The 27,358-nt window shown below is 37.3% G+C and overlaps 2 protein-coding genes and 1 long non-coding RNA gene across 6 annotated transcripts in view; all 3 read right to left on the minus strand.

Moving 5' to 3' along the window:
- Positions 1-132: 132 nt before the first annotated feature.
- LOC103473655 (uncharacterized) lies at positions 133-1,853 on the minus strand. The gene is made up of 4 exons (XR_535056.2): positions 1,760-1,853; positions 1,202-1,256; positions 356-454; positions 133-211 (listed from the first exon to the last, which is right to left on the minus strand). It is a non-coding gene; the product is annotated as an uncharacterized LOC103473655 (long non-coding RNA).
- A 1,101-nt stretch (positions 1,854-2,954) lies between these two features.
- fyb1b (FYN binding protein 1 b) lies at positions 2,955-19,440 on the minus strand. 2 transcript variants are annotated; one of them, XM_008424048.2, is made up of 19 exons: positions 19,241-19,440; positions 12,778-13,774; positions 9,755-9,869; positions 9,601-9,644; positions 9,288-9,310; positions 8,061-8,113; positions 7,746-7,857; positions 7,483-7,642; positions 7,096-7,216; positions 6,787-6,806; positions 6,585-6,657; positions 6,333-6,419; positions 5,850-5,890; positions 5,463-5,541; positions 5,251-5,350; positions 5,005-5,167; positions 4,250-4,280; positions 4,127-4,161; positions 2,955-4,041 (listed from the first exon to the last, which is right to left on the minus strand). In XM_008424048.2, the coding sequence occupies exons 1-19, from the start codon at positions 19,241-19,243 to the stop codon at positions 4,019-4,021; spliced, it is 2,280 nt and encodes a 759-aa protein (XP_008422270.1). In that variant the 5' UTR covers positions 19,244-19,440; the 3' UTR covers positions 2,955-4,018. The 2 variants fall into 2 exon arrangements, with proteins under 2 accessions (XP_008422270.1, XP_008422271.1); XM_008424049.2 differs by lacking the exon at positions 6,333-6,419.
- Positions 19,441-23,852: 4,412 nt separating this feature from the next.
- ccdc80l2 (coiled-coil domain containing 80 like 2) overlaps positions 23,853-27,358 on the minus strand; it is a 21,381-nt gene continuing 17,875 nt past the window's right edge. For all 3 annotated transcript variants that reach the window (XM_008424054.1, XM_017307927.1, XM_008424053.2), the window contains 5 exons: positions 26,122-26,258; positions 25,614-25,765; positions 25,256-25,359; positions 24,593-24,673; positions 23,853-24,457 (listed from right to left, as the gene is read on the minus strand). In XM_008424054.1, coding sequence (XP_008422276.1) covers positions 24,123-24,457; positions 24,593-24,673; positions 25,256-25,359; positions 25,614-25,765; positions 26,122-26,258 — 809 coding nt within the window. In that variant the 3' untranslated portion in view covers positions 23,853-24,122. The remainder of the gene's footprint in view (positions 24,458-24,592; positions 24,674-25,255; positions 25,360-25,613; positions 25,766-26,121; positions 26,259-27,358) is intronic.

Here is a 27,358-nt window from a genome sequence, read left to right on the forward strand (position 1 = left end):
CAAAGGCTCACCTCTCACTGAAGGGCGTGCATATGTGCTCACAGTTACCTGTTGTGAACCCGAAATGTGTTCACCAAAACATTTTGGTACAAAAAGGTCATTGTGTAATATAAAAGCAGACTAAAACAATGTCATGAAAAATATTGAAGATTTTTATTGAGTTCATGATTGGTCCATAGGCAAGTTCATTTGAGGATGGTGTCAGAATTTGCTGCAAAGGGAGAAAAAAAGAAAATAATATATTTTTGTATTCATGGAAAAAAAAGAAATTATATATATTATAAATATGACATTTAACAAAATATTAAGGAGACAAAAATGGAGAATATATTACAGAAAATCGTTATTTTATCACCTTCTGACAGTTGTTTGTAGATGCGTTCCTGCTCCTCTCTGAGCTTCTTCTCTACCTCCTCAACCCTCTTCTCCTCTTCAGCAATAGGCCTCAGGTAATCTTAAGGAGAACAACAATGGAGTCAATTGGACGTGTATTTCAGTGACTGCAAAGTATCCAACTCAAAGAGAGGAAAAATAACTTTAAAGAATGGCATTTGCTGTGTGAAACAGTGAGGTTTTAATTTGAACATTTGTGTTCATGTCCAATAGTCTGAGTTTGAACTACAACATCAAAAATGCCATTTGAATATTTTTGAACTGATTTACTATGTAATTATTTCTTTAAATGTGAGGTTTCTGATCATTTTTGGTTATAAAATATATTTCATTTTAAGAATTTACAGTTTATGATGATGTAAAAGCAAGATTTTTACTATGGTGTGATTTTAATCATGCTTTCTGTCATAACTATTTTTTGTATGAAATAAAAACAGCCACAGCCAAAGTTAACAATTTTTCAAAGTAGTTCACAATTTCTTTAAGAAATGGAGAGAATAGAGAAAATACGTATATTTTCCTTAGTCTGCCATAACCGGACTTTAAATTGGGAAGCTTAATTATTGGAAATTTGCTCCTGGCTTTAGGTTTTTTTATGTGATATCATTTCCCCTAACTTTTTAATCCATAGCCAGTAGGTAAGTACAACTATTCTTTCTTTAAAACAGATGTTCCAAAAAGATTGGACACTGCACCTCTGTAAAACCCACTGAAGGAAAAAAAAAAAAAGGTCTGAAAATGGGCAAACACAAATATATAAATCATTCAAAAGCTAACCTCGGAAAAACAGATTTAGATTCCCACTTACCAAACCTCTGCTTCCCATAAAGCACACCAAGCAGCAGGGCGGACCACCTGGCCGTCTATATTGCAAAAAAGAAAGAAAAGCAGAAACAACGTTTTTCAATTAGCTGCATGTGAGCTAAAAAAAAGTTATTGATCATAAAAAGGTTCTCAGCAGGTTCCTAATAAATGCAACAGCTTCATTACCAACAAGATAATGTTTGCTAATTGATGGTTATTTATTATGGATTCTGTATTTTAGGAGACACAAAACAACGTAACTAATCAGTTTATCACTTAAGGTGACATTACACACATTTGGCACTATAAGTGACGCATTTTACATGATCCAAATGTGGAAAGAAAACAGTTACGAAATGTTCTGACAAGCAAAACATTCACCTGCATTTCAATGTCACAGCTAGCAGGTATCCGCTAGCATGGTGCCAAACAACAACCTTTAAAGGTCAGTTTGTTATCTGTTGTTAAATCCTAAACGGACCTGGAGCTTCAAGTAATTTATCTAATTTACCTAACAGGTACGACAAGACTCCATGCTGAAATAAATTACTTGTGTTTTTACCTTGATTAGCGGTGACACTGCGACTGGAGGAGCCATGATAGATGAGAACAGACCAAGACTTCCTGTCAGAGCGGAAGCAGTTTTTCAAAGTAAGTCAAAGTAACCATAAACATAATATAGGATATGTCTATGAGACTAACACATGCAGCCTGTTTTCTAATTTGGATTTTGCGCGAGAAATGGGACAATAAACATTGGATTTGAACTTCAACAGCGCCAGTCAGAAGTTTATATTCACTTAAGACTTGAATGATATGTTTATTTGGTGGTTTTGATGATGTATTTGAATTGTTCTTTTCTTGGTGTGGAATGATTTTAGCGTGGACATGGTCAGTGAATTTCGAAAACATGACTTGGGTGTACACGTCTGAATGTACTGTTTTTGTTTTTTTCAAATCCCCAAAAAGTCAAAATGATGGCATACATACGGAAGAGGGGCCACTGGGGAAAAATAAATAAAACAGTTCTGAGAAAAAAGTCTGAATTCTGAGAAAAAAGTCAGAATTCTGACTTTCATCTCAGAATTCAGAATTCTTCCGTACATACATGATGACCATAAGTTAAAATATAAAGGTTATTTGGCCTATTTAAACAGAATTAGAGTTCATTTCAATTAATTTAATTTAAATTGTATGGTTTCCTGCATTGTATGTGTCCACTATCTTCTGTAAAGTTGAGGTCAGTACTTTCCAAACTTGTTATTAGCATATTCTTTTTTTAAAACTACTTTTGATGTGTTTATAATCACAGTCCTGTTGCATCCAAACAAAACTGAAGTGTGTGTTTACATTTCAGGCTTTATCTATAACATAAGCATTTGATGATTTGAAAAATCCCAATAGTTTCAAAGTTGTGCACTTATTGCTTTCAAAAGGAACTGAAGTTGTTTTTTCCCCTAAGAGTTAAACGATGAAGCACACAAATCTACAAATTTAACATTCTTGTGGACGATGAGGTATGTGAACTTCTGACTTCCAAATTATTAAAAACTGTCCTTCCAAACGTTCTTATATCCATGAAAAATATAATTTATTTCACACATACCTCTAAAATATCTGTATATGTTCAACTGAGATTTATGCTCTGGGAATGTACAGTAACTCTAGTGTTTGTTAATGCATTTACACAGATGACCTGATCTTGCTGACTGTATCTTCATCAACCAGAATGGGTAAAGTAAAATGTTCCAAACAAGTGTGGTCAAAAGACACATCTTCTTTATTCTAATTATAATTATTTTACATGCATGGCTGCAAGGATAAAGTGTGTAAGTCAGCAGATTTTTTGCAACCAGAACAGAGAACAGAGAAAATGAGACATAAATAAAAATACAGACACAACTAAGTGCTAAAATGATGTGGAAAATATGATAAAGGTTGTAGTTGCAGGTTTTTACCACCAGATGACACTAAGGTTCTACTGAGCACACGAAACTACCACCATGGGAACTGAATTAGTTCCTATGAACTAATGGGAACTAATTCCCACTAGTTCATGTTCTTCATGAACTAATGAAGTTCTTCATTAAATCATTGAATATGCATTGTTCTTAATGTTTCCATGCGTCATCAGCATATACAGGCATGACAGAGTCTAACCTGAGGTTCTATTTAGTTTGATAACAAAAGTGCTGTTTATTTCAGTGTGCACACAATAGGACAAACTCAAGCTGTGATAAAATATTATATATATACAGGACATAAAATGTTATTTGGCACCATAAACAGGACATTTTTACTGATGATCAAAGTTAGACTTACGGGTAGCTACAAAATGCTCAAATAATATATCGATGCTGACAAAGAAGGAACAAAGCCTCAAATGCTTAATATTTTTCGTGTATACTGTTTCTATAATGTAGCAAGACAATGAAAATCAAATTCGGTGCTGTAGAGTTTTAAATGACAACCAAAAAAGAATACATCAGGGGGGGGAAAGGGAAATAATTAAATACTGTTGATCTACCTAACTTCATCTTCTGCTTTTCTTTTTGTTTTGTTTTTGAAGCTGGAAACTTAAAAAAAAAAAAAACAACACAACAACATGGGATTGTTCAAATGACTTCAAGCTTGCCCCTCTTCCCATATCTGGTTCTCATATAATTACCATCTTTAAAGCATATTTATAAGTTAGTACAGGAAAACTAAAGACTGTGCCGCTAACTTACAGCAACTCCTAAAGTACCATCAGTGAGCATAATAAATAACACATAGTGAAAAGTTAATAGTCTCAATATATTCAGCCAGTGAAAGATGTTTCTCAGTCATTGTCATAGATGCAGTCTGAAATGAAGAGAAAATGTTTTTATTATAAAATAATTAATTGCAGAAATGTATTAATAAATTGATCAAAACTGATTTTATATACCATCTCCTCCAATGTCGTCATAGATTTCTCCATCACTGTGGGGAAAACAAAACAATTAGATCATGTACTTTATATTGGATGCCTTATTTTTGGTTTATATATGTACATATTTGCAGTACTTACTCCACCACATGACTGGTTGAAACATAGCCAACTGTAAAATGGATATTTTTGAGTTTAGACAAATAGAACACGATTGTAGAATTGCACTAATAATGCAAAATAAATATTAATCAACAAAAAGAATAACGTTTTACCATCTGACCCAAACGGTCACCCTCAGAATTGACAGTCAGCATTATGCTGACTGTCAATTTATATTGGTGAATTTCATATTGTGAATAAAAAAATAAAATAAAAAATAAAAAAAAGGAAGACTACCACCATATTCTTCAACTTTTCGTTGAATCAACCGAAAGTTAAAATTTTGACATAATTGACGGGTTTCAACAAGGAAATGCTCCCAATCACACTTCACACCGCTTTTGTATTAGATGAAGCAAGGCAACATTAGCATTTAGCCTTGACCAATGTCACGGTGAAAATTTGTGAACTGCGTGTTTCAAGCCAGATCCATACCAGGAAACCAACCAAATGAAATTAACTTGACTATTTCTTACAATAAGAGGGGTCTAACATCCAGCCAGAATTAGACCTGAGCCCAAAATCACTGATGGCAACAAAATGTGTTTTCAAGGCGCAACCTCATAAAATACATCTAAGGTTGTACAAATAAGATGACTATGTGGAGCACAATCAATAAGCTCACATTTCAAAATTCATTGAGGTTGTGTTGTATAATCATTGAACCCTGAAAAGGATGGTTAAAATGCATTCAAAGATGCAAACTTTCACTGGCACGGTGAGTAAATACTCACACTTTCCCTCCTCGTTCCGACAGATCATTTTGTCATCCTGAGCTTTGACAATCACGTCCAGTTTCTCTCCGGCTTTCAGTGGCAGGTCTTTCCCGCTCCACTTCTTGTTGTTGAGTGGGGAGATGATGGTCACGTGGTACAGCACCTGTATCTCCCCGTCATACTGAGACATAATCAAAACTGCAGCGTAAGCCGTGTTATTGTACAAAGTATTTGACAAAGACAGTGGCTGAAATAGCAACAAACTTTGAACTTTTTCCTGAATTCCTTCTCCTCCTTCTCGAACTTTTTCTGTTTCTTTGGGTCCATGTCTTCAGCTTTGTTTTTGCCTTTCATGCCAGGGAGGCTTGACGGGTAAAAACGTATAAGAAGGAGGATAAAACATGAATGGAAATTTAAACCTAGGTCTAACTTTGCAGAAAACGAACTGTTTTGTCATGAAACCCATGTATTCGTACCTGCTGATGGGAGGAGGCGGAGGTGCATTTTGAGAGTCAACATCATCGTATATGTCCTCATCAATTGGTGGTGCAGGCGCTGTGTAGCACAAGTAAAATGCTTAATTGGTCTACAACAAACATGTGTTTTCACGTTAAATAATACAGAGTGAAGGTACAGTGCAATCTGAATATATGAAGTAGTAATTAGCATAAATATTAAATAGTGTAGTTCAGCAGAGGCTTTATTTAATACAGATAGGTTTCCGCACACATAATCACCTTCAAATAATCAAAACAGATTAAATAAGACCTAATATTGATTTAACATCAGGCTCTATAAATCCAGCTAAAGCTTAAATGATAAAGACACTAATAACAAAGTGCTATTAATGAACTGAAGATTACCTGCATTCCCTGCTGCAGCAAACTGGTCAGGCGCTGGCAGTCTGGCTCAACAGAAATCATACGGTTAAAATCGTTAAAATGATATTAATAAATCAATCGATCCAAAAAGAAGCTTCATGCATATGTTAGTCAGGGCTCATGTTTAAGCTGTTATTAATGCCTCAGTCTGCCATGCTGTAATCAATCGCATGCAAACTTCTCGTGATGATTATTAAATGTACAGATTATGAGACATGCACACCCAAAAAAATTACTGTTAGATTCAAGCAGTCAGAACTGCAACTACCAGGCCACAAGTTAAAACAGTTTTGACTCATTCAGACCAAAGTGAAGTGGTTGATTTGATGCTGATCTGAGAAGGCGTGTTAAGATCTGAAGTGATTTCACGTGAGCTTTAAAGCAGCCAGTTATGGCTAAAATATTATAGATTAATGACAGCGGACAGAAGGTCTGTGATCAATCTTACTACGGAGCGCATTTTACACTTTAGAGCTGGGAGAACGTCTGTTTCGGTCAAAGATCCGCAGGATGCTGCGGGTCCTCGCCGGTGAGGGCTGGTTTTCAAGAGAACTGCAAAGCCACCCAAGAATAAAAAAAGATTGAAACTTCTTTTCCTGGTTTATTCCTGTCACTTTCCAGGATGTCTTTGTTTCTGCTCAGTTCTGGCTCCTTATAAAAGGAATTCAAAGATGTTAAAAGGTAAACACTTTCTTAAATTAAGAACTGAATTCCCACCTGACTTCGAGGTTTGGATCAACTACGTCATCGTATATTTCTCCATCTTCTCCTGGTGGTGGCGGTAGGACAACTACCATGAAATGAATCAGAATGAGTCAGAATGAATTCAAGGTCGCTTCAAAGCAGCGACCTTGAATTAGATGTAAAACATGTAATTCTGTGTCAAGAAATGCTTTTACAATTAGTGTAAACATTTTACCTGCTGGCCCCTTCACACCTCTGCAGAAAGAAAAATTTTGGTTTTTAAAAAGCATGTCTGTGACTGGCACAATAACAGCTTTTTAATCCATATAAAAAAATCTTAAATGTTGTATTTTTTTTTTTTTTTAAAAAGGAAAAATACAATAACTAAAGGTAAAAAAAGGTAATAAAAGGTCAGTCGTGTTTTTGTTTCTAGAGTGAAGAACTAGTCTTGGGAAAGACGGCCTTTTGTTTCATCTGCAAAAGCTGCTTCTATGTGCAAACAACTTCTGAAAAATTTGGAAATATAATTTAACCTTCTTCTTACCCATTGTCTCCTGAGACTACGTCAATGTCGTCGTAGATTTCAGGTTCATATCCCGGCTGAGCAGGACGATTCTTCAAGGAGTTAAAGTCAATTTCCACCAAGGTTGTCTTGACATAGCCAACTGCAGAAAAAAGAAACACTGATCATTTTGAGTCCTTGATTTTTAGTAAAGCTTTTATTGACAGCCAAAATGACTATTGATTGAAAGGAAAAATATAACATTGGTTTAGAAGCAAGGTAAGTCAATCAAAATGCACGTTCCTGATACCTGGTCTTGCCTTCCTAAACCAGAGACTCAATTGGATTTGGGAATAAGCATATCTGGAGCTCTAGGCCTGAACAAAGCTGGTAAAGGAGACATTGTGCAGATGATGACATGCCACCTACTTGTTCCATCTGTTGTCCGTGCCAACCACTTCCCCTCTGGGTTGCCCTGGACACGGACAATATCAAGCTGGTCTCCCTGCCTCAGAGCCAGGTCCATCTTGCTGCCTTTGCAGTCTGTAAGAGCTTTTCCTTTCTGAATGACCTCCAGGGAACCAGTCAACTATTAAACACAGACATACACAAGAACACTGTTAGCAAAAAACATTCCCAATGTCATGGAAATGTCTTTTTACTTTTGAAAAGGTTTTGTCATTTTCCCCTACTTTAAACTTTTTCCTGGCTTCTTGCTCCTTCTTTTCTCGCTCCTTCTGCTCCTTCTTTGATGCCTCCTGTCGCCTTTTCTCCTCTTTATCATCTTTCTTTTTTTCTTGGTCCCTTTAGATACAGCAAATTAGAGGAACTCGACAAAGTGCAAGCAGTAAATGTGAAAACAACATTATAAGTTGCATGTGGGATCTCTTTCCTAACTGATCTTTACCCTTGACTTAGAAATAGACTGAAGTCAAGGTGGTACATTATCAATCACCTTCAAGACAACAACCGTCACTAACAGGGACATGCTTCAGTCATTTGCTCACCATCGATCCTCGACATCTTCATACAGTTCTTCGTCTTCATCATCATTTTCTTCCTGGGCAGAGGACATGGATAAAAGAATATCAGAAAATATCAGAAATTTCCTTTTTGCCTTTGATTATTTGAAGCAAATCATTTTTACATGCCTTTTTAAACACATTCCCTGTACGTTTGCACAGTTTAGTGTTCCAAAAATGCAACAAAAAAGCCTGTACTGAAAAATTTGTAATTTTTGAAATTATTCAGACTTAGAAAGGCTTTAGAAGTGTCCTTTTATGGCAACTGTACAATAATGGTTGAGCCTATCATCCACCAGACTGGCACTCTCCAGAAGGTACTAAGCTACGCCCTAAATTACTTCGCAGTTTAAGGATTCCTGCACCCAAGAACATTATTGGAAAGTTGAGTGGAAAGAAAAAGTGTGGTCAAAAAAGGTTCCTGCAAAAAATCCATGCAAAAACGCCACGAAAGGCCATTTCAGAAAAATCTGGTTTTCCATTGAGCTCTGAGTCCAACCATGAAAGATGAGTGAAATAAAAAAGTATGCTATAGACACTTTTGATAGAAAATTTTGGGACATGTGAACATATATCAAAGAAATTCCGACTCAAGAGTTTTGGGAAGATTCACAAGATGTAACTGGAAATAAGTGCATCAAGAGCCACCACACAAAGGCGTGTCTACAGCATTGCTATGGTAAGCCACTTCTGAACCAGGAACATCTTCCATTGGTTGCACGGTTGTTCAGTGGTCCAAAGGATGTTCAGCATTTTATTTGAAAATCAAGGTTCAAGAATCTAGAATGAATCGTGGAGAAGCAGTCCAGTGACTGCTTGGAGACTTTTGTCCATTTGGAAGAGGAAGATGGAGGCCTCTGACTCAACAACACAGATGATTGAAAGCTGTTATGAAAGCAACCAGGACTTTCTTCACATCTCCGCAGAGGCAAATGCTGATTGCCTGAATGCCATGCTGGATGGGTGTAGTAATTTATGCAAAATAGTTTCGGTCAACTACCGAGTGCTCAGATTACATGGTACGTGGGCATAGTTTCCAGTAGGCTGATACTGAAACATAATCCTCAGAAACATCAGAAATAAACAGATATAAACAGAGAGAATCCGTTTAAAGAGTTTCACTGTTCAGACTGAAGTACTGAAGTAAATTATCATTTGAATTTATTTAAATCTACATCTGTAAGCAAATATAATAATAACAATATGTCTCACCTTTGCCCTCTGACTTGGGTGGCCTGTAAGACAGATGTATAACATTAAAAGAGAAAATAAAACATATGGAGCAAGTAGTTTTACAATTGAAACGACTCTTCTCTTCTCTGACGACAAAACATTTTAGCTTCTGTTTTGTCAAAATATCAATTGAAAGGAAGTAACAAGAGCAGATATCACATGCAAATGACCAAGTGAATGAGGTGTAAGGTTCATCAGCTTAAGTTCATGTTATATTCACTCTCATGTGGAACTGAGTGAGAGCTCTGACACTTTGAATTACAATAAATGGATACTCAGTTATTGAACTTACTGAACACAGGAGGCGGAGGAGGAGGCATGTCTTCTGACTGGTTCCTGGAGAGCACAGTGAGGCTTTAGCTGCTTCTCACCATACATGTACTCAGATCACATAAAGCACAGTTTGTATCTTGATTAGCAATATGTTTGGGTTTTGCTGGACTTACATGGCGACATGTCTTGCAGGCAGAACTGGTGGTAGCGTTGGTGGGGCTTGAGTCTGTGGTGCATGGTTGGTCTGGTTGCTAGGTGCCACAGGAGTGGGTTTCTTAAAACCAGGACCTATTACAGATAGACGACAGAGTGTAAATTCATTCATTATAACAAACTTAGTCAATTGGAATGTTAACAAATGTCTTTTTCAAAGTTTTCAAAGGACAATAAATAAATTAGAACTAATATGATGTAGAAGAATTCACTAATACTCAAGAAAACATCCAACTTTAAGGTTTTGTTAAAGGGCTTTACTCCAAAAAGCCAGTACATATGCAGCTTTCCAAATCTTTCCCAATTTATTGAAGTCTAAAATTTGACTAGAGGCTTGAAATATATCAATGTTTCTGTTTAAACAAGGCTATGGTCGCCTTTACATTATATTTTGTCTCTGTCCCTGCTGAAGGAAAGCATCTCCACGCCATGATAAAACCAACGCTCATAAAAATAAAATCTTCTACAACTTTGCTGTGTCCCTACATGCCTTAATTGTGGCAAACTACAAAGAGGACTTTTTATCTTTGTTTAACAACAGCTTTCTTCGGGTCACTCTGGTATGAGTAATGGTAAACGTGCATTGCTGCAGGGATAACATACGCTATATTTCAGAATAATGCTTTACTTATTGCCTAACCATACCATGCAATATGGTTGCAACATAGAAATGGCACGTGCTGTGAGATGTGTTGCAGAAATGTTAGTTCCTTTCAGAGCTTGGCAACCACGTACAGCAGCAAACATACACATAGTCGAACCTGCTATAATAAGTCAAATTACTTCATCAAAACATAAATTCAAACAGAGTTTGAAGCTAGAAACAGAGTTTAGCATGAAACCATCTGTGTTTGCTGTAACTTACTTCCTCATGTGAAACTAGCTCAGCTGTCATAGGGGGGGAGTGGAGAAACTGGATGGGGAACTAGGCTGGGGAAAAATTGAGGAACCAAGTGTGTTTCTCTAATTTCTGCCTGTTTTTTGATGACTTTGGACAGAGAAGCATTTGTAAAACACAAGGTAGTTTTTGACAAACTGTGAAAACTTCTAATTAATGTTCTGTATTCACATTAATACAGAACAGGGGCCGAATGATTAATATAAAAACTTGTCTACAACAATGGTGTTTTGGCATCAACATATCGTTAAAGAATCCAAACTTTACTTCTCTGCTAGCCGACTTATAAATGTCAGTAAAACCACACAGACCCGAGAAGCAAGGCTTTTTCACACTTCTGACATGAACAAACTTTCACAACACAAAGATATGCTTCTTGTGATCCAGGAAATGTCCTTGAGATAAAAATAAATAAATAATTAAATAAATAAGAGAGCTTTCTGCCTTTCAAGTGACAATGTAGGCAAACATTCACTTTGTATTTTTAATCGACAGAAAGCGACCAGTTAAACTTTAAGAAACACTTTTCATTATGTAGTGCGATTCCTCAACAAAGACTAATAGCATCTTTGATTAGGAGAAAAAAAAGAGAAAATCCTCCCTGTGGGACAATTCTAATGTCTTTGTTGCCTTCAAGAAGTTGCTTTTAAAACAATAAGCCTGTTAAAGTTATTTCTGATTTGTCTATGGTCAAATCAAGATATCTATGATTTGAAGACAATGTAATAATAATAATGCCAATAAATAGGCACTGAAAAGAACTGAAGCATTTCTTTTTTATTATTATTATAATTCTTTTATTCTTTTGGGTCAGAGTATGCTATTTTTAATAACTACAACAGTATTTTATGTTGTAATTTAGCCCCTACTGTTGTATGTTATTCTTACTTTTGTTTTTATATATTTTTTGTGTTTTTATCTCTGCAAGTGTTGCACCGTGACTGAGGCTTCAAAAGAGACAATCTGTGTTTTAGGACATAGAGGCTGATGTAATTTAAAGTCCGTTTTGACTACCACCTTCACTTCTTACTGCTACTGTGTTTTTGTTTGCTGACAAAGTTTGCACTGATGCAACACAAAGAAATGTTTGCATCATAATTTTCAAATAAAACTAAACATTTTAATTGAATGATTTCTCACTGAAAAACTCTATTTTCTGTTTATTCTTTATGTAAAAATTAGACTTAAATTTAGTCATACAAATTTTTTCTACATGTTCTATCTCTTCTTTCAGTCAGAGACCGGATAGTTAATCTATAGGCCGATGCCTATCTGAAACAGTTTCTATTTGAAACCGTTCCCTAGATCTAAATAAAGTGTTCTTATTTCAACAAGGGACATGAAATTCTGACCTCACTTCTTAAAAACTAATTTATTCACGGGGAACCTATTAATGTGCTTCCTGAACGTGGGGACACTTTCTTAAAAGAGTCTTGTTATGCTTCATTGAACAGGTTAGGAAAGCTCTATGGGTTATACATAACATGTTCATTACATTTTTTTGCACATAATTATTCTATGATAATTATGACCAGTTTTTAGTCTGGTAATTTCTGCTAATTCTGAGCTCCATCTAGAATGAGCTGTTTTAGGGCCTCTTGTCACTTTAAATTCAAATAAGATGCTTCTAGCCACACCTGTGTTTACACTCGCATGTGAAAGTGGCTGCAAACAGATGTGCAATTATACAACTAAACATCTTTGAAAAGCAGAAGCGGAGCCTTCTGCACAACCAACAAAAATGCACCAAGCGGCTTCTAAATGGTAAGTCAAAAACTCGGCTTTTCCAGCAGCCATTGTACAGTGCATGCAGCAGCACAGCCAGCTGACCAAACGTGCTGGACCTCTGCTGGCTTGGCTGGGGTTGCTAGGTAACGGCACAGTGCCTGTTTATTGTGACTCAACATTTGGAAGGTATTTGAAATGGTTCACTTTCAAGTCACCAAAAAATATTAAGTTATTGTCAAAAAATGGCTGTGTGTTCTTTTAAGCTCTTGGGATGTGAGACCCAATTGGAAGTATAAAAACATGCAAAAAAGTTTCTATTTTAAGTACCTTTTAATTGTGTTTCTTAAATCGACTTACCATCTTCAGGGGCCTCTGCAGATCTTTTAATGTTATCAAGGTCTACTTTGGGAGGCCGATTTGGTTTAGCAGGAGGGGGACCCAAGGCTAAACTGTTGGGGAGAGGGTTGCGTTTCAAGCCTGGAGGAATGTTACCGTTAATACCGTTAGCCTGGGCAGTACCCTTTGACTGCTTCTTCAGGCTTGGCTTTTTGTGGGCAGGAGGTTTTTGGGGAGGAGTAGAGTGAACAGCAGTGAAGGGTGGTTTGTTGACTCCTCCACTCTCAGTCTGCTCAGATGGGTCCTTCTCCTTGTTGAATAAATTTTGAGCATTCTTGAAGTTGGTGGGGGGTTTCGGAGCAGTGAATGCTTGAGGTGACGGCCTGTTCACAGTCTCTGTCTTTGTTTCTGACTGCTCTTCATTCTGCTGCCACATTTTTAGAACGTTACTGGGTGGCTTCTGATGCAAATTTGGTGTTTTGGGTGGCGTCGGGCCGGTGTTTGGCGTAGTACCGCCACCACTGTCATCTTTCGTCCAGCTGGGCTTGGTGTTAAGTGCTCCAGGGGGTTTTGGGAATACAGGTTTGGTTTCAGGCAAAGTGGAGTTGACTGGAGGTTTGTTGAAGGGAGGTTTCTGTATTGACCCTTTAGCTTCAGAAGCCTGTGAAAATGGTGACTTCAGTGGTGTTTGTACTTTATTAAGAACCGGAGGTCTGTTGGTGGCAGTGTCATCCAGGGAGTTGGCAAACTTGTTTGCCAGAGCCTTAGCTTTGTTTGGCTCATGTGCGTCTGAGTCACTTTTAATCAATGGTGTGCTTTTTGGAAAAGGTGGCTTGGGGATAGAGTTTATCGCACTGCCTGAGAGGCTCTCCAGAACCGGCTTCTTTTGTATGCCTGGGCCAGAGGACAGAGTTGGTTGCAGGGATGGTTTAGGACGTCCAACTGGAGTGGAGTCATCAACGCTTGCTCCGCCTGCTTGGAATCGAGCCATCATGGCCTTCACATCGGTCTTGTTTGCCTGAAACAAAAAAGAACAAAAAAACAAACACATATGAACAACATATGTTTGGAATATACAGTTGAAGTTCTTGAAAATGCACACATTATGCTGCTTTTCAAATACAACTTCCTGTTGCTTTTAACGGGAGTTTGACAGAAACGAAAAGATTCACAGAATTACGAAGTGGCGAGAATGAAGATGCGCAGAAATTTACTGCAGGATAAGGTTTTAAACATTCTTCAACTTTTGAACATCTCTCAGAGCACATTTTATTAATATGTATAGTAAGCTCAGGAATGCGTCTCTTCAACAAGGAAAGGAAAGCTTGTCAGTTGCATGATAGATACATAAAGCTAACTGCGGACAAATACAAGAAGAAAGCCCATTAGTGGCTTTAAAAGACAGCACTACAACAATTCAAAGACTCCCAACAGCCAGAGTTACAATTGAAATCTTTATCTTAAGACTTGAAAATTGAAGGTCACAGTTGCTCTTTCTCTCGCTCTATGACGCAGCTTGAGCTATTTTCAAAGAGAAATTTGCTAAATCTCCTATCCCTGAGTGGGAAAAGCTGTTAGAAACATACCCCAAATATGTTGCAGCTGCAGCAGCAGCCAAATGTGTTCTGCTTCATCCATGCAGATTTTTAATTTCAAAATAAAATTTAAAGCCATATGTTCATCCACTTCACTGTAATGTGCTACTTTACCAAATACTAATAAAAACACCGCTTTAACATCGACAGACATAAACAGAAACCAAAACTGCCGGTCAAAGAAAACGGGATATGCTGTGCAGACACATAACGACAGATAAAAGTTCAAAAAGGAACAGAAAGTTGCAAAACTGAGTAAAACACCCTGTTTCCTCCATATCTCACAGTCAACTACTTGTAACATTGGATTTTGGGCTTTTTCTCTTGCCACTTGTTCCCACAATCAGTTTCTTTTTTTCTGCGTTAGGTCAGCTAATCTAGATTCGAAATAAGTTCACAAAGACCTGTGGCTAAGGAGGCTCAGGTTGGTACATGCCACAACTTTGAACGAGTGGTTCAAACATGTTCAACTGCCAGTAGAGTCAAGACAACACTGAAGACAGCTGTTTGTAAAGGGGTCATGAGAAGGGTATGAATTTCTCTTTCATTTCACATCTTTCATGTGGCCTGGTTAACTTTAAAAAGCTCACAGTATCCTCCCTGCAGACAGATGTGATGCATGTCAGGCCATCTTAGGAGATGGTTTACGAAGGTTAAAATCTAAAAGTAGAAGAAGTAAAGGTTTTTGCTTTGGAGTCGGTCAGCTTTAACGTGGGAGCTGTGACGTGTTCAGTGCAAAAAGTGGATGAATGAAAGTATACGTTCATGACAAAAAAGGCCACCTAAAGGTAGAGCAGTGTGTTTATCTGTTTTGAACTTTACAAAGTATTCAGGCCCCTTGAATATTTTCACAATTTCTCAAGTCATAACCACAAGTATTTCTTTTAATTTTGTGTGATGGACCAGTACAAAGTAGAGCTTACCTGTGAATCAGAAAATAAATTATACATGTTTTTCATTACTACTATTAGATTTTTTACAAGTAAACATGCAAAATAGAAACGTGTACCATTTCAAGGACATGAATACTTTTTCGAGGCATCGTGGAAAACAAAAGAACATTTATTTCTGGCTAGTTGGTCTTGACTAATACAATGCAGATACTTCTCAAACCACAGTTTGCACCAACTTCCTGGCCTCTCTTTGTAAACACATGCTGTGAATTGCAGATGGACAGAAAAAAAAACCCACACCGTTTTTTTATGTTTAAGTTTCGCTCTGAAAGAAGATGTGATCAGATTTATAATAAGGTCCTGTTAGCCCTGGCGGGACAACGATTGTGCCACGTAAAATGATTTTAAAAAAATGTTTACACTAATCATGAATCTGAAAAAGGGTCGTTGTCCTATTATCCTCTTTTGAAAGAATCAGGTTGTAATTCAAATGTCCGTATCCATCACATTGTCAACAACAGTGCAACAGTTGTGTCTACCTCGAGGGTCAGTCACACAGCTGTCCTTGCATATTTTTTTAAATAGACTGAGTGACTGACTGAGCAGCAGCAGTAGCAGAAGCCGCACCTATTTTAATGAGACTTGTTTGACTGGAGCCACAGTCGCCTGACCAGGAAGCAGAGATAAGAGCCTGGACATACAGAATTACCGCTGATCCAGCTGTAGTGCAACGAAAAATACGGAAAGCTCCACAGTGTACTTTGTCAGGGTGAACGGGAAGTCGGAGCAAGGTGAACTTCATGTGGAACATTGCATAAGATTTACATCTAAATTCTTTATTCATGGATATTAATGTTTGAATTAGCTATTTTTAACCAATTGTTTTCATGAAAACAGAAAGGAACTCTCAAGTCTTTGATATAAAAAAAATAATGGGTTTTTTTTGTATTATTTTGACTTTTAAGAGTCAAAATAATTTACTTTTGATTACAACATTTAAATGCCCCTAAATTTAATCACCAAAAAATTCTGAAAAAACAAAGTTTATTTTTTATATACCTCAAATTACTATTTTTAACAAGAGTAATACAGCCTTTTCCACTAAAATGCCACCATACACGTTACCTAACAGCTTATGTATTCGGCTATCAAAACTATCAACAGTAGTATAAAGGTGTTATTTTGCCACTTAAATTATTCATAGACATTTTGTCCTTCTGTTGTTTCTGATTGCTTTACATCTGTATGAAACGGTGCTTTATTATCCTGTTAAAATTATACATGGCTGTCAGTTAGCTGCATTTCATGTTACTGAGATTATGGCTCAGTAACTCAGTGGTTTAGTGCTAGAGGATTAGGCAGCCATCATCATGCATTCGGGTTTCAAGCAATCAGTGTGTCTGTTGTCTTGCTACGAGGCATGGACTGGTTACCCGGATGGAAGAATAAATGTAGAAGCTATATTTTTAAAACTGCTCAAATTTTCACCTCCTATCGTACATCAGCACGATACCCGCTTCTCCACACTTCTGTGAACTACGAGACAACTGGCTGAGAAACATCTACTACTCTATCCCTTGCTTAAAAAGAAGAACAAATTCAGAAAAAATTCTGGTTGCAAGAACTATGGATAATCAGCAAGGACTGTAAAGGAGAACAACATATCAACTCCTTGAAGTTGTAGAATTGGCAAAGAGTAGAATTTGCCATGAGGTGAATAAGGGTGTATTCACATCAGTGCTGTTTAGTCCACTTTAATCAAACTGTAGTTCATTTTGCTGGAAAGTTTGATTCATTTGGGGATGTGTGAATGGACAATCGAACCCTAATGCAAACCAAAAATGCAAACTGTGATCTAAAAACCTAGGTCTCGGTTCGGTTGAAGTGAACTCTGGCACCTATTCGCAGATTCGCCTATCCACAGATTTTTCTGTCAAACATATCTCAGAGCTGTTCATGAAAAATGTGCCCATTTTCTGATTTCTTTCACAAATATCATAAAAAAAAGAAAATGTAGCCTGGCAAGCTGAAATACCAAAGCTGCCAATCCAGAAGCATTGTTCACTTTTCTTAGCACTGATTGCCTATAACCCCAAGAGATAAGGAAGACTTTAGATGTTAGCTTCTGCAGTATAGTGCTATGATGGTTTCCACTGCGTACAGTCGTGTGTTAAGGTATAGTTAGTGTTTGAACAAATAAGATAGGCAGTTTGAAGTCTTATTAGAGGGACTCTCACGTGTCCATGGACTTTAGCTATTCGCAGGCTGCTGCAGTCCTCAACCCCCTTAAATACTTGATGTTCACTGTAATAAATAAATACTGTAGATAACATTATTATAACCTAAATTATCCTGTATATATATATATATATATATATATATATATAATTTTGTGTATTTTGTGTGCCTGTTTGTTACTCAAATTATTAATCCACCAGTGGTAGTGCATGCCACTCAAGTTTCAGGGTCAATATCACTTCTCTGTTCTTGCCAGTAACATCTCTCAGCTTATAAAAGTATCTTCAGACCAGCATAAAGCTGAATATAAAATGAGGGGATGGTAGAAAAGAAGTTTCCTCCTGTAACTTCCTCTTCTCCACCACAGACTTCTATAACTTGCTTAATGTATTCTGTACCAAACTGTTGCACATGTCACTTCTCTTAAAATGTGTAAACTGCAGTTGCAATTTTGTAAAAACCTGAGGGCTTTGTGACATACTGGAAACTCCTCCCACTATACAGTGGCAGTGAGCACTATTGGTAACTAGAATAATATTAGATGTATCATATGATTGGTTAGATAGGTGTATGGTTTGGGTTGGAATTGATTTTTGACATGTTAAATGTGGTTTACTGCCCCATGTACCAATTTGTCAGGGAGAAACCCAAGTTCTTGAAATAAAAAATGTAGCTGTCATCTACATTCTAAGATGCATAGTATTGCTTTTTCTAATGTTCACTTAATGGGGGCAAAGGATTGTTGGAAATGAGTGCCTTACAACATGGTTAGCTATTGATTCAAGATTACTTTGGTAAAGCTTTCTTAGGGGCATTTAGACCAATCTATGTTGAGACCGGTGTGAAAACCTCTGCCTTGTCAAACCTGGACTAGGTTAATCCGTAACAGACAACTCATTTTTAAAAACAAAGTTTTGTGAAACATGTTTGTAAAAAATAAAAACCAGATCGGTCCTTAGATTTCTCCAGGAATTTCTGTGGAAATCTAATGAGCGATCTGCCAAATGACTCAGTGGAAGAGCAGGTGGATCAAATAAAGAGGTTTCAGTTTTCAACACAGTTGCCCCTCGTTCGATTCATAGCTCTGGGCTATTTGCAACATGTCTTTCCCTTTGCTCTCTGCCTTTCTTCCTGTTCAGCAAAAACCTTTTAAACTATTTATTTTGGAAGAAAGCCATACTGGGTGTGGAAAGAGAGGATTTCACCGAAAGGCATTAACACAGGAACTGCCGTAATAATTATAACTTCGTAGTTGTTTTTTATGCAGAAAACACAGTTTAGGAGTCATGAAGAACCTCATAACTTCTTACAGCTGAGAAGACTTTGGAATATAACATAAGTTTTATAAGTTTTTGCTGTTTTTGCAGATATCAGTAAAAAGGCTGTATCAATAGAAGGTTCAGTGGGAACAAATCTATTGAGATCTTTCTAAATCTTTCTAAAGACCCATGATTTCTGTTTTAACACAAATGAAAACCAACCTGTAGGTCAAACGGAAAACAAAAGTATCAAATATTGACATAAACTGGGATAATCCATAGTTCTCATTATCTTGACGGTAAGGATGTTGTTTTAAAAGTAACAACTTTTTCCATTGCAGTCATATTTCTGTTAGCAAAATATTAAGTAATGCCTGATTAATTTGAATTGTGACTAATGAACTCTTATTTATAAAATTACCCCTTATCAAAACACACCAAGCTCCACCGGAGGGTCAGGAGTAAAGGTATGATTGGTCAAAGATTAATTTCTACTCACCATCTTTACACCAACAGTCCCAGCAAGTTCAGCTCAGTTGAAGTCAGTGGACAAAAGTGTTGGATCTGCGTCTCTCTGCGAGGTTCTGCTGCGGCTGAAGAGAAACAAAAGCACCGAAGTGCGAAGGTATACTGAGCAACAAACACAGAGGAACAAACTGTGTGACACTGAGGTGTTTTTTTTTTTTTCTAGTGGGTGGACGCGAGTTCTGGTCGTGACATAAGCATTTGTCTACAACTGACAACTTCCTCTCTAAGTTGTATGTGTGTGCGTTGTGAGAATGTGAGAGTCGCAGAGACTCTGTTATCTTTGGGTTTTGATCTCATGGATTTGCCTACCTGTGGCGAACTCCCTGCAGTTTCTCCACTGTGCTTTGTAACTGATGTTCACTCAGTCAAAGATAGGTAAATAGCCAAACAAAACAAAAATAGACAGTAAAATCAAGCACATAACACATTAAGGACACTGTATCCCTGTCAACTGTATTAAGTATTACAAAAAGGATTCAATAATTCAGTAGCAGATCAATCTTTAGTGGGCGAAAAAGTGCAGGTTTTTTCAAAGTTAAGTTGTGGTTTTACCGCTTTGAAGTTGTAATGACACAGTCATACACAGTGAACGACTGCAACAAAAGCCCTTAAACTAAATGCATACGGCTGCCTTGTGGTCGTTGATAGCAAAGTGAACTTAACAATGTATTGTCAACTTTACACCAACAAAAAAATAAAGCCGATACTAAAGTTACAACATGTAAGAAAAATGTGGTGAGGCAAAGCACTGCTAAAGATGTTAAAAAGCAGGTCAAAGGTTATGATGCAATACAAAATCAAACCACCAATTGTTTATTAAAGCTAGCATTAGCAATGTGGGAGAGCTATGAAAATGACTCCATTAAGCCATTTCTTTAAAAGTAATACACTATAAATAAATAAGTATTGATTTTTCCTTCATATCGACTAGTGAATATACCACTAGTCGATATGAATTACATGTAATTCATGAATTACACACATGTAGTTCCTGTATGCACAGTCACTAACTTTCCGGGTGAGAGGCGGGGTCACCCTGGACAGGTGACCAGTCTGTCGAAGGGCAACACTGAGACAGACAGGACACGCAACCAGGCACACACACACACACACCCACACACCTAGGGAGAATTTAGACAAACCTGGCAGTCATGTTTTTGGACTGTGGGAGGAAACCAGAGTACCCAGAGAGAGAACTTGCAAACTCCATGCAGAAAAACCGGGGCCGGGAATCGAACCCAGAAACTTCTTGCTGAAAGGCAACAGCTCTACCAACTGCACCACTGTGCAGCTCATCTGCAAAACCAGTCTGGGTAAAGTTCCTTCCAACTTGATTTTTCTTCTCAGCTGTTTTCAACATAAGGAAATAATAATCATTATCCAAAGTGCATTTTAATTAATTAATAACAGAAAAATGAAAGTGATGACCACAGTTACACAACAACGAATAACAGACGCTATGATTCAAAGAAGGGGTTGCGTTCTTTTCACGTAACTGGTTAAGTTTTTTTATGTGTGACTTTTTGTTAAGTCGGTCATCAACTGAAATTTGTTTGAATTCAAAAACGTTTTGTTTTCATCTGAGGCTCACATAGTGGCTCAGATGATTCGTCCAATTCACAACAACACTGAGATAAACCCAACACTCTTTTTTGTATTAAATCAATTACAATTTTTTTTCCCCACATTTGGGCTTTCAGTGTTGCTCTGCAGCTGATTCTCTTTTTCAAAATGCAAAATGTTTAACAAATAGATGCACATGTCAATTATGCAGGAACCAAAGTGAGGACCAAAATATACTGTAGTTAATGATTAACTGAGTGTGTGAGCAATTCAGACGGGTGAAAAAACATTGACAGCGTGGGAAACCTAGTGGATGTTATACAATTACACGTTATTTTCAAGATATTAAAGTTCTATATCAGAAATACAATAAAACAGGCAAACATGATCACAATGTTGTCAAAATACCACTGAAATTGTGCTATGTAGCAATATTATACAATGCATGCAAAGAAATTGTTAACTTGTATTTTCTACTGTGGCATTTTTTTTTAGCTCAGGAAATACTCTGAAGAACAATGAATGAGTTGTTTGGTAGATAATGAACTAAAAAAATATCTATTTAAAAACAGCTTTGCTACATTTCACACTTCCTCATATTTATTTATTTTCTTAAGCATATTTATTTTCTTAAGTTCAATATTCACTTTTTTTTTTTTTAGGTCAGAACAGATGTTTATCACGAGACGTTAGCATTTTCCAATTTTAGCCCTGTAAAGATTACAGTGAATTGTTATGTGCAGAATCTTGACAACAGGACATCTGGCTCTTTTCCTGCTCCTCAGGTCTTTTACCGTCTGAACATGTCTTCCTATTTATCTGGACCGCAGAAGGTGAAATGTAACAAGATGTAAAATTAGCTGGAGCGGCTCAGAGTGGCTTTCTTTTTTTGCTCACCCTCCTTACTTCTTCTTCTGCATTTTTTTCATGGTTCACTTTTTGAGGGTTTTCAATTGTGTATGTTTTTTTTATGTTTATTTAAAACCTACAATTTAGAGCAGAGTTTACTTTTCTCTCACAATTTCTTCCCTTTTTGTCTGGGTCTTAATTTCTCTCTTAACTGACTGCATTGTTTCTGTTGTATTCTAGTTTAATTAGATTACTGTCTGTGGTGTATCCTTTATTGCTTTTGTTTAACTCCATTGTTCAGTTAGTTTTCCCATGTTGATGCTTGCACTTATTCTGGTCTTCTTCACCTCTTGTTGTATTTCGTCTTCCATGGTTACTGTTAGCTTTTTCACAGGCCTTAAAGCATCTATTGGTTGGTTTTCTTTAGAGTTCCCTCCAGATGTATCCTGCCCAGTTGCTTTTTTCACTTTTGGTTTACAGTAACTACTTCCATCCTCATTTATCTGACACACTTGATAATGGACTTTTCCAAGATTTACACTGCGCTAAATGTTTGTCAGCACCTCCAGTACAAATGTGCAAAAGCTTTGAAAAAGGTTATCTCCTCCCGACTCAACATTTGACAGTAAACAGATGTGCAATTATACAACTGTATATCTTTGAAAAGCAGAAGTAGAGCATAACCATCAAGAATGCAGCACGTGTTTTCTGAACGGTATGCCAACAGCACAACTCTTGTCTTTTCCAGTAGCCATTGTACAGCACATACATAGCTGACCAAACAAGCTGGAGCTCTGCTTGGGTTGCAAGGTGACAGTCTTGGTTTCAGTTTGCTAGGTAATGGCGCAGTGCATGTCAATTGTGACTTAACAATCTGGTGGTTTTTGAAACAACTCATTTTCCAGACACCAAAAAAAAAAACTTAATGCCAAACAATGGCTGGTTGTTTTTTAAGCTTTTGGACTGTTTTTAGAAGCAGTTGAGACCCAAATGGAAGTACAAAAGTGTGAAAAAAGTGGTTTGTATTAGGGCATGGCACAAAAATATGGCGTGTTATACTGCTGTGATGTAGAAACAGAAAACAGGTCTGCTCCTATAAAACCTTCATAGCATGCAGCCCCCTCGAGTACAGGAAAGCTTTAGCTTTCATATAGAGAAACTTGTGTTTGTGTAACTTCCCTGGGAGACAGCAGAGACCTTGCAGAGAAGCTTGATCTGGCACAGCTCTCAAAGATTTCCTACAGAACAAAATATCTACGACTCTAAGATAATCCAACCCAGCTTTGCAGATGACCCGTCTTTGTTGCTGTCATTTATTAACATTCCTGACCTGGCATAGGAAAGTCACCTTTTGTGAACCTTAGCTCAATTCAGCATTACACTCCACATAGAGAGGCTTCCTACTGCCTGGCTTCATGAGGCTCTCTGCTCTCTCTGAGGGGGCTCAGTCCCAGATGGTTGCCACAGGTTTGAATCGTCTTTAAGCAGACCTTCACCAGTTATTGCCAGACTGTGAAGAGGCCTCAGCCACCATGTTTCTCTCTTAAATCAGTATCAGAGGTATCCTAACTGGAAAGACTTCAACGGGTTTATTATGAGGTCCAGGTGGCTACTTCATCAGCTTCTCAGTGAGACAAGATGATGAGGTGCCTCTGTTTTTTTTCTCTTAGACAAGTTTTGACTGAACTTCTTTTTTATACTTTAAATCAAAACAAACTCCGGATTTTCAAAGCAAAGTTGGACGAGTTGCTGACAGCCATAACTCCACATTTTGGGGATCAAAGTTGTTTGTAAGATTTGTTAAAAAAAACAAAACACACACACATTTTCAAGCAAAGCCTAACTTACATTTATAGAATTGCAGCTCTTCAACATGAGCCTCTTCTCTTCATTTACTTTATACAATGAATGTGCTTGAGACGAATTGGACAGAAGTGTTGCCAAAAATCACAGCCCCCTCCTCTTCCTTGAGTACACCCTCTCTCCCCTGCTGCAAACAGCAGGTAAAATCAGAGCAAAAACAGTTTCATGTACCAGATGGAGGTCAAGAATCTGTTTGTCATTTATTTTGTCAACAAAACACTCATTTTCTTTTTCTGTATCAAGTTTTTATTTGAAAATTTCTTACATATTTACCTGGAGTGTGCAGATTGTAAATTGTTCTTTTTACTTATTGTGGAACTTCATAATTTACCTGCAATTTACCTGCAAATCAATTCTTTATTTTATTTTTTATTTTTTTGCAGTGATTTCTATCATGTCCAGTTATAGTTTCATGAAGCTGTTAATGAGACCTGAAGAAGTTTATTTGTACTTGTAGGTTGTGAATCTTTTTGGCATGAGTCCTCATATATTCATCAAACAAATAGCTTTATCCATCATAATCTATTAGGAATATATATGATGCTTTTCATGAATCCTCTAGGTTCAATGAAATCTCATTAGTTCTCTGATTGGTGAAATAAGTACGTTTCTTCAGCTCTGTCTTCATCATATCCAGGATAGTGTTCTGCTTCACCGCCTCCTCTTCCTTCGTCCTCGGGACACTGGATCCCCACGCTCATCTGGAGGTTTGCTTCCTGGATACGAAGCTCCATAGAGTCCACCAGGTCGTAGATGTTGTCCAGGGACCACATCGGTGACGGGAACCATGCCTTGACATCGCTGTCCTTCCCCACAACCAGCATGCTGAAGTAGTCCTTACTGATTTTCAGCTGTTCTCTCAGGTTGTTGACCACATCACGAGATAATGGCTCCACCTCACTCTGACTGCGACCTGGAGGAAAAAGGATGGAGTGAAAGCCTTTATGGTAAAAATGGTAATAAAATAAGGAACCAACAATTTTTCTTTTAGCTTGTACGGTTAATTTTTTTATGTTATTTATGGTCCTGCAAAATTAGAATTTATTACCATTTATAGGATATAGCTCAACAGTCCCTGAAGCTTTTTGTCCGTTTCCAGTCAATTTCAACAGAGCAAAGTGTCGGATACCTATGAAGAGAAGGAAGATCTCAGATTTAGCACTGAAGAGGTTAATAATCCATCCATCCATTTGTAGTTTGTTAAAGGTTCATATTTAAAGCATTTTACTTTTTCAAACTGCCAAAAAATTCATATCAAAGACTTGTAGAGCTTTGGAAATGAAATGAAGATTGTTAAAACTCAGAATATGCATAAATTGTGTATGCAAAAAAATTTGAATCGTTCTTTGCATTTATATTTTATGAAGGTCGCCTTCAGATAGTAGATACACAGTTAAAGCAACTGCAAGTCCAGTGTTACACATCACTTTATCCCTTCACAATGTCCAACCTGAAACGTAAAGTTCACAGGACTTTGTGGAACCAAAGGGACCTGGCCTACAACTAAACTAGGTATTTCAACATCATAAATGTAAATTTATTTCAAATATCTTGGATGTGCTCTGTGAAGAAATCCACAAATAGACCAACTGAATTTATTAATTTAACTTGGAGTTACATTCCACAGAAAGATCCTGAAATAGGTAAAATCACAACTGCTAATCACTCAAAGTGAAGGCAGAACTCAACCAAAATATTTCTGTTTTATTACCCAGTTGACACTCTTGACCACTAAGAGCAGAAATCTGTTGCTGGAAAGAGTAATCATCTTCTGAGGGAGCAGAAATCAGTAGCAGCCTCCGCTTAGACATAAATCTGTACAGAAATAAATAAAAAAAATGCTATATTTAGACAATAACATCCACTGGTCTACTTGTACAACTCATAGCATTTATTAATCTTCTTTGGAACAAAACATAATCAAACTAAAATTAAAGTAAATTTTTCATAATGAGATTGTATAAAATAAATAAATGCAAAACAAAATCTATGCAATCTATTTAAAACTGCATCTGCAGACTTAAAAAAATCCTTCTGCAGATGCATCCTTTGCATGACTGAATGACTACCTGAGCAGCGAGTTCTCAACCTCGGGTGCTTGTATGTCTTTGGAGCAAACAGCAGGGCTTTTCCTTTCTTTCTCTTTCTCAGAGTACCTGGAGGGAAAGTTGTCAATGTATTCGAACAGAGCTGGGCTTGATGGAGGAGCCTCAAAGACTCTCTGAAGCAAAGATGAGGGTGGAAGGAAACAAGAATAGGCAACAAGAAAGTCCTATTTAGTTCATTTGAATTTCATTAACACTGACTTTTATGTTAGTGTTGTTCAATGTGACATGATTCAAAATCCCAAAAACAGATTGAAAAAAATTGAACTGTAAAGCATTTTAGACTTTAATAAGCTTAAAGGTTTTCACACAAATAAAAGAAATACAAACATTATAGATTCCTGATCTTACCCTTGCCCCAAATGTCGATGGTTAAGATTATTTCAACACACCTCGATGTTAATATTTGTGAAAACAAGAAAACATAACTGCCAAAGAGGAAGTCACAAAGCTGAGTGAGACATTCTCCTACTTTAGGTTTGATGTCGTAATCTGTGACAGTCATTGAGAAGAGATCGGAGGAGGACAAGCCGAGCTCTGCTCTTAGCAGAGGGATCAGACGTGAGTCAAAGTCTTGCTCTGATTGATCCTTAAGTGGACGCTCAGACTCTGAAACACACATAGATAAGACAAAATATCACGGGCAAACACTGAAACGGAAAGTCCCAAATCCACACAACACAACATCTTAAAATCTTCTCCACAGACCATGTCACTCTGTTGATAGTTAATCATGACACTGTTGAGTTCTTCCAAAAGATGTAAACTGAAGTGTTGAGTTCAAAGTAGCTGTCATTTTTAAAACTCTAATCACAAGATTCAAACTAAACATAGACATGTGCTATAAAGCGTATTTATTGGACTACTGCTTTTATTTTTAATATGATTTGTTCTTTGTAGGTTAACTAAAATCAAGCCAATGCTAAGCTAAAGCTAAACATTGGTTTGCAAATATCTGCCAGATTTTACTGTCAAGCCAAAGAAAATAGGTTTAGGGTCTCAAAGATGAACGTATTTTAGTACAAAGTAAAACAACAAAGGACCTTGTGTCCCAGGAGGGACTGTGGCTGGGTTAAATGTTTGAATCCTGAGTGACGGTGCTTGTGCCTCACCACCTCTGCCACATTTCCCATCGTCCAACCGTGACATCTGCCTCGCTCTTTCCAAGTACCGAGCTAGGACTGCGGGAGAATTAAAAGCCTTTTTTTTGTGCCACAAATAGAACAAAGTACTGATATATCCCAAACTCTGTTTTAAATATTCACTTTTCAAGATATGATCAAGAGGAATTCCTTGATAAACGTTGAAGGGCTGTGGTGTTTGGCCATATTTTCCATGAGTCCATACACTGTGCACAGCACAGGGAATCCACTGTCCTTTGAATATACATGCAAATAAGCAATGTTTACCCATTCGGGATGTATTTGACACAACTTTACCTGAGTTCCCCTAGCTGTCAGAGATGATGCATATATGAGTTGGGAGATGTGAAGGAGTGACAGGGAGGCAGGAAGACTCAAAGTATGGATACGTATGTTTCACTGTGTCCAGGATGTTGYTTCGCCTCTCAGAGAAAAGGTGAAGGGCTCAACTCTTATTTTGACAGGAGGTCAGCAAGCAGTGCTTTTATTTTGATGCCCTTAAATAGAAAGAGGCCTTGGCAGAGAAGGACTTCCTGCGAAGAGAGTCAGGGAGAAGGAAACAGGCAA

The sequence above is a fragment of the Poecilia reticulata genome, linkage group LG12 (assembly GCF_000633615.1).
Source record: "Poecilia reticulata strain Guanapo linkage group LG12, Guppy_female_1.0+MT, whole genome shotgun sequence".
NCBI lineage: Eukaryota > Metazoa > Chordata > Actinopteri > Cyprinodontiformes > Poeciliidae > Poecilia > Poecilia reticulata.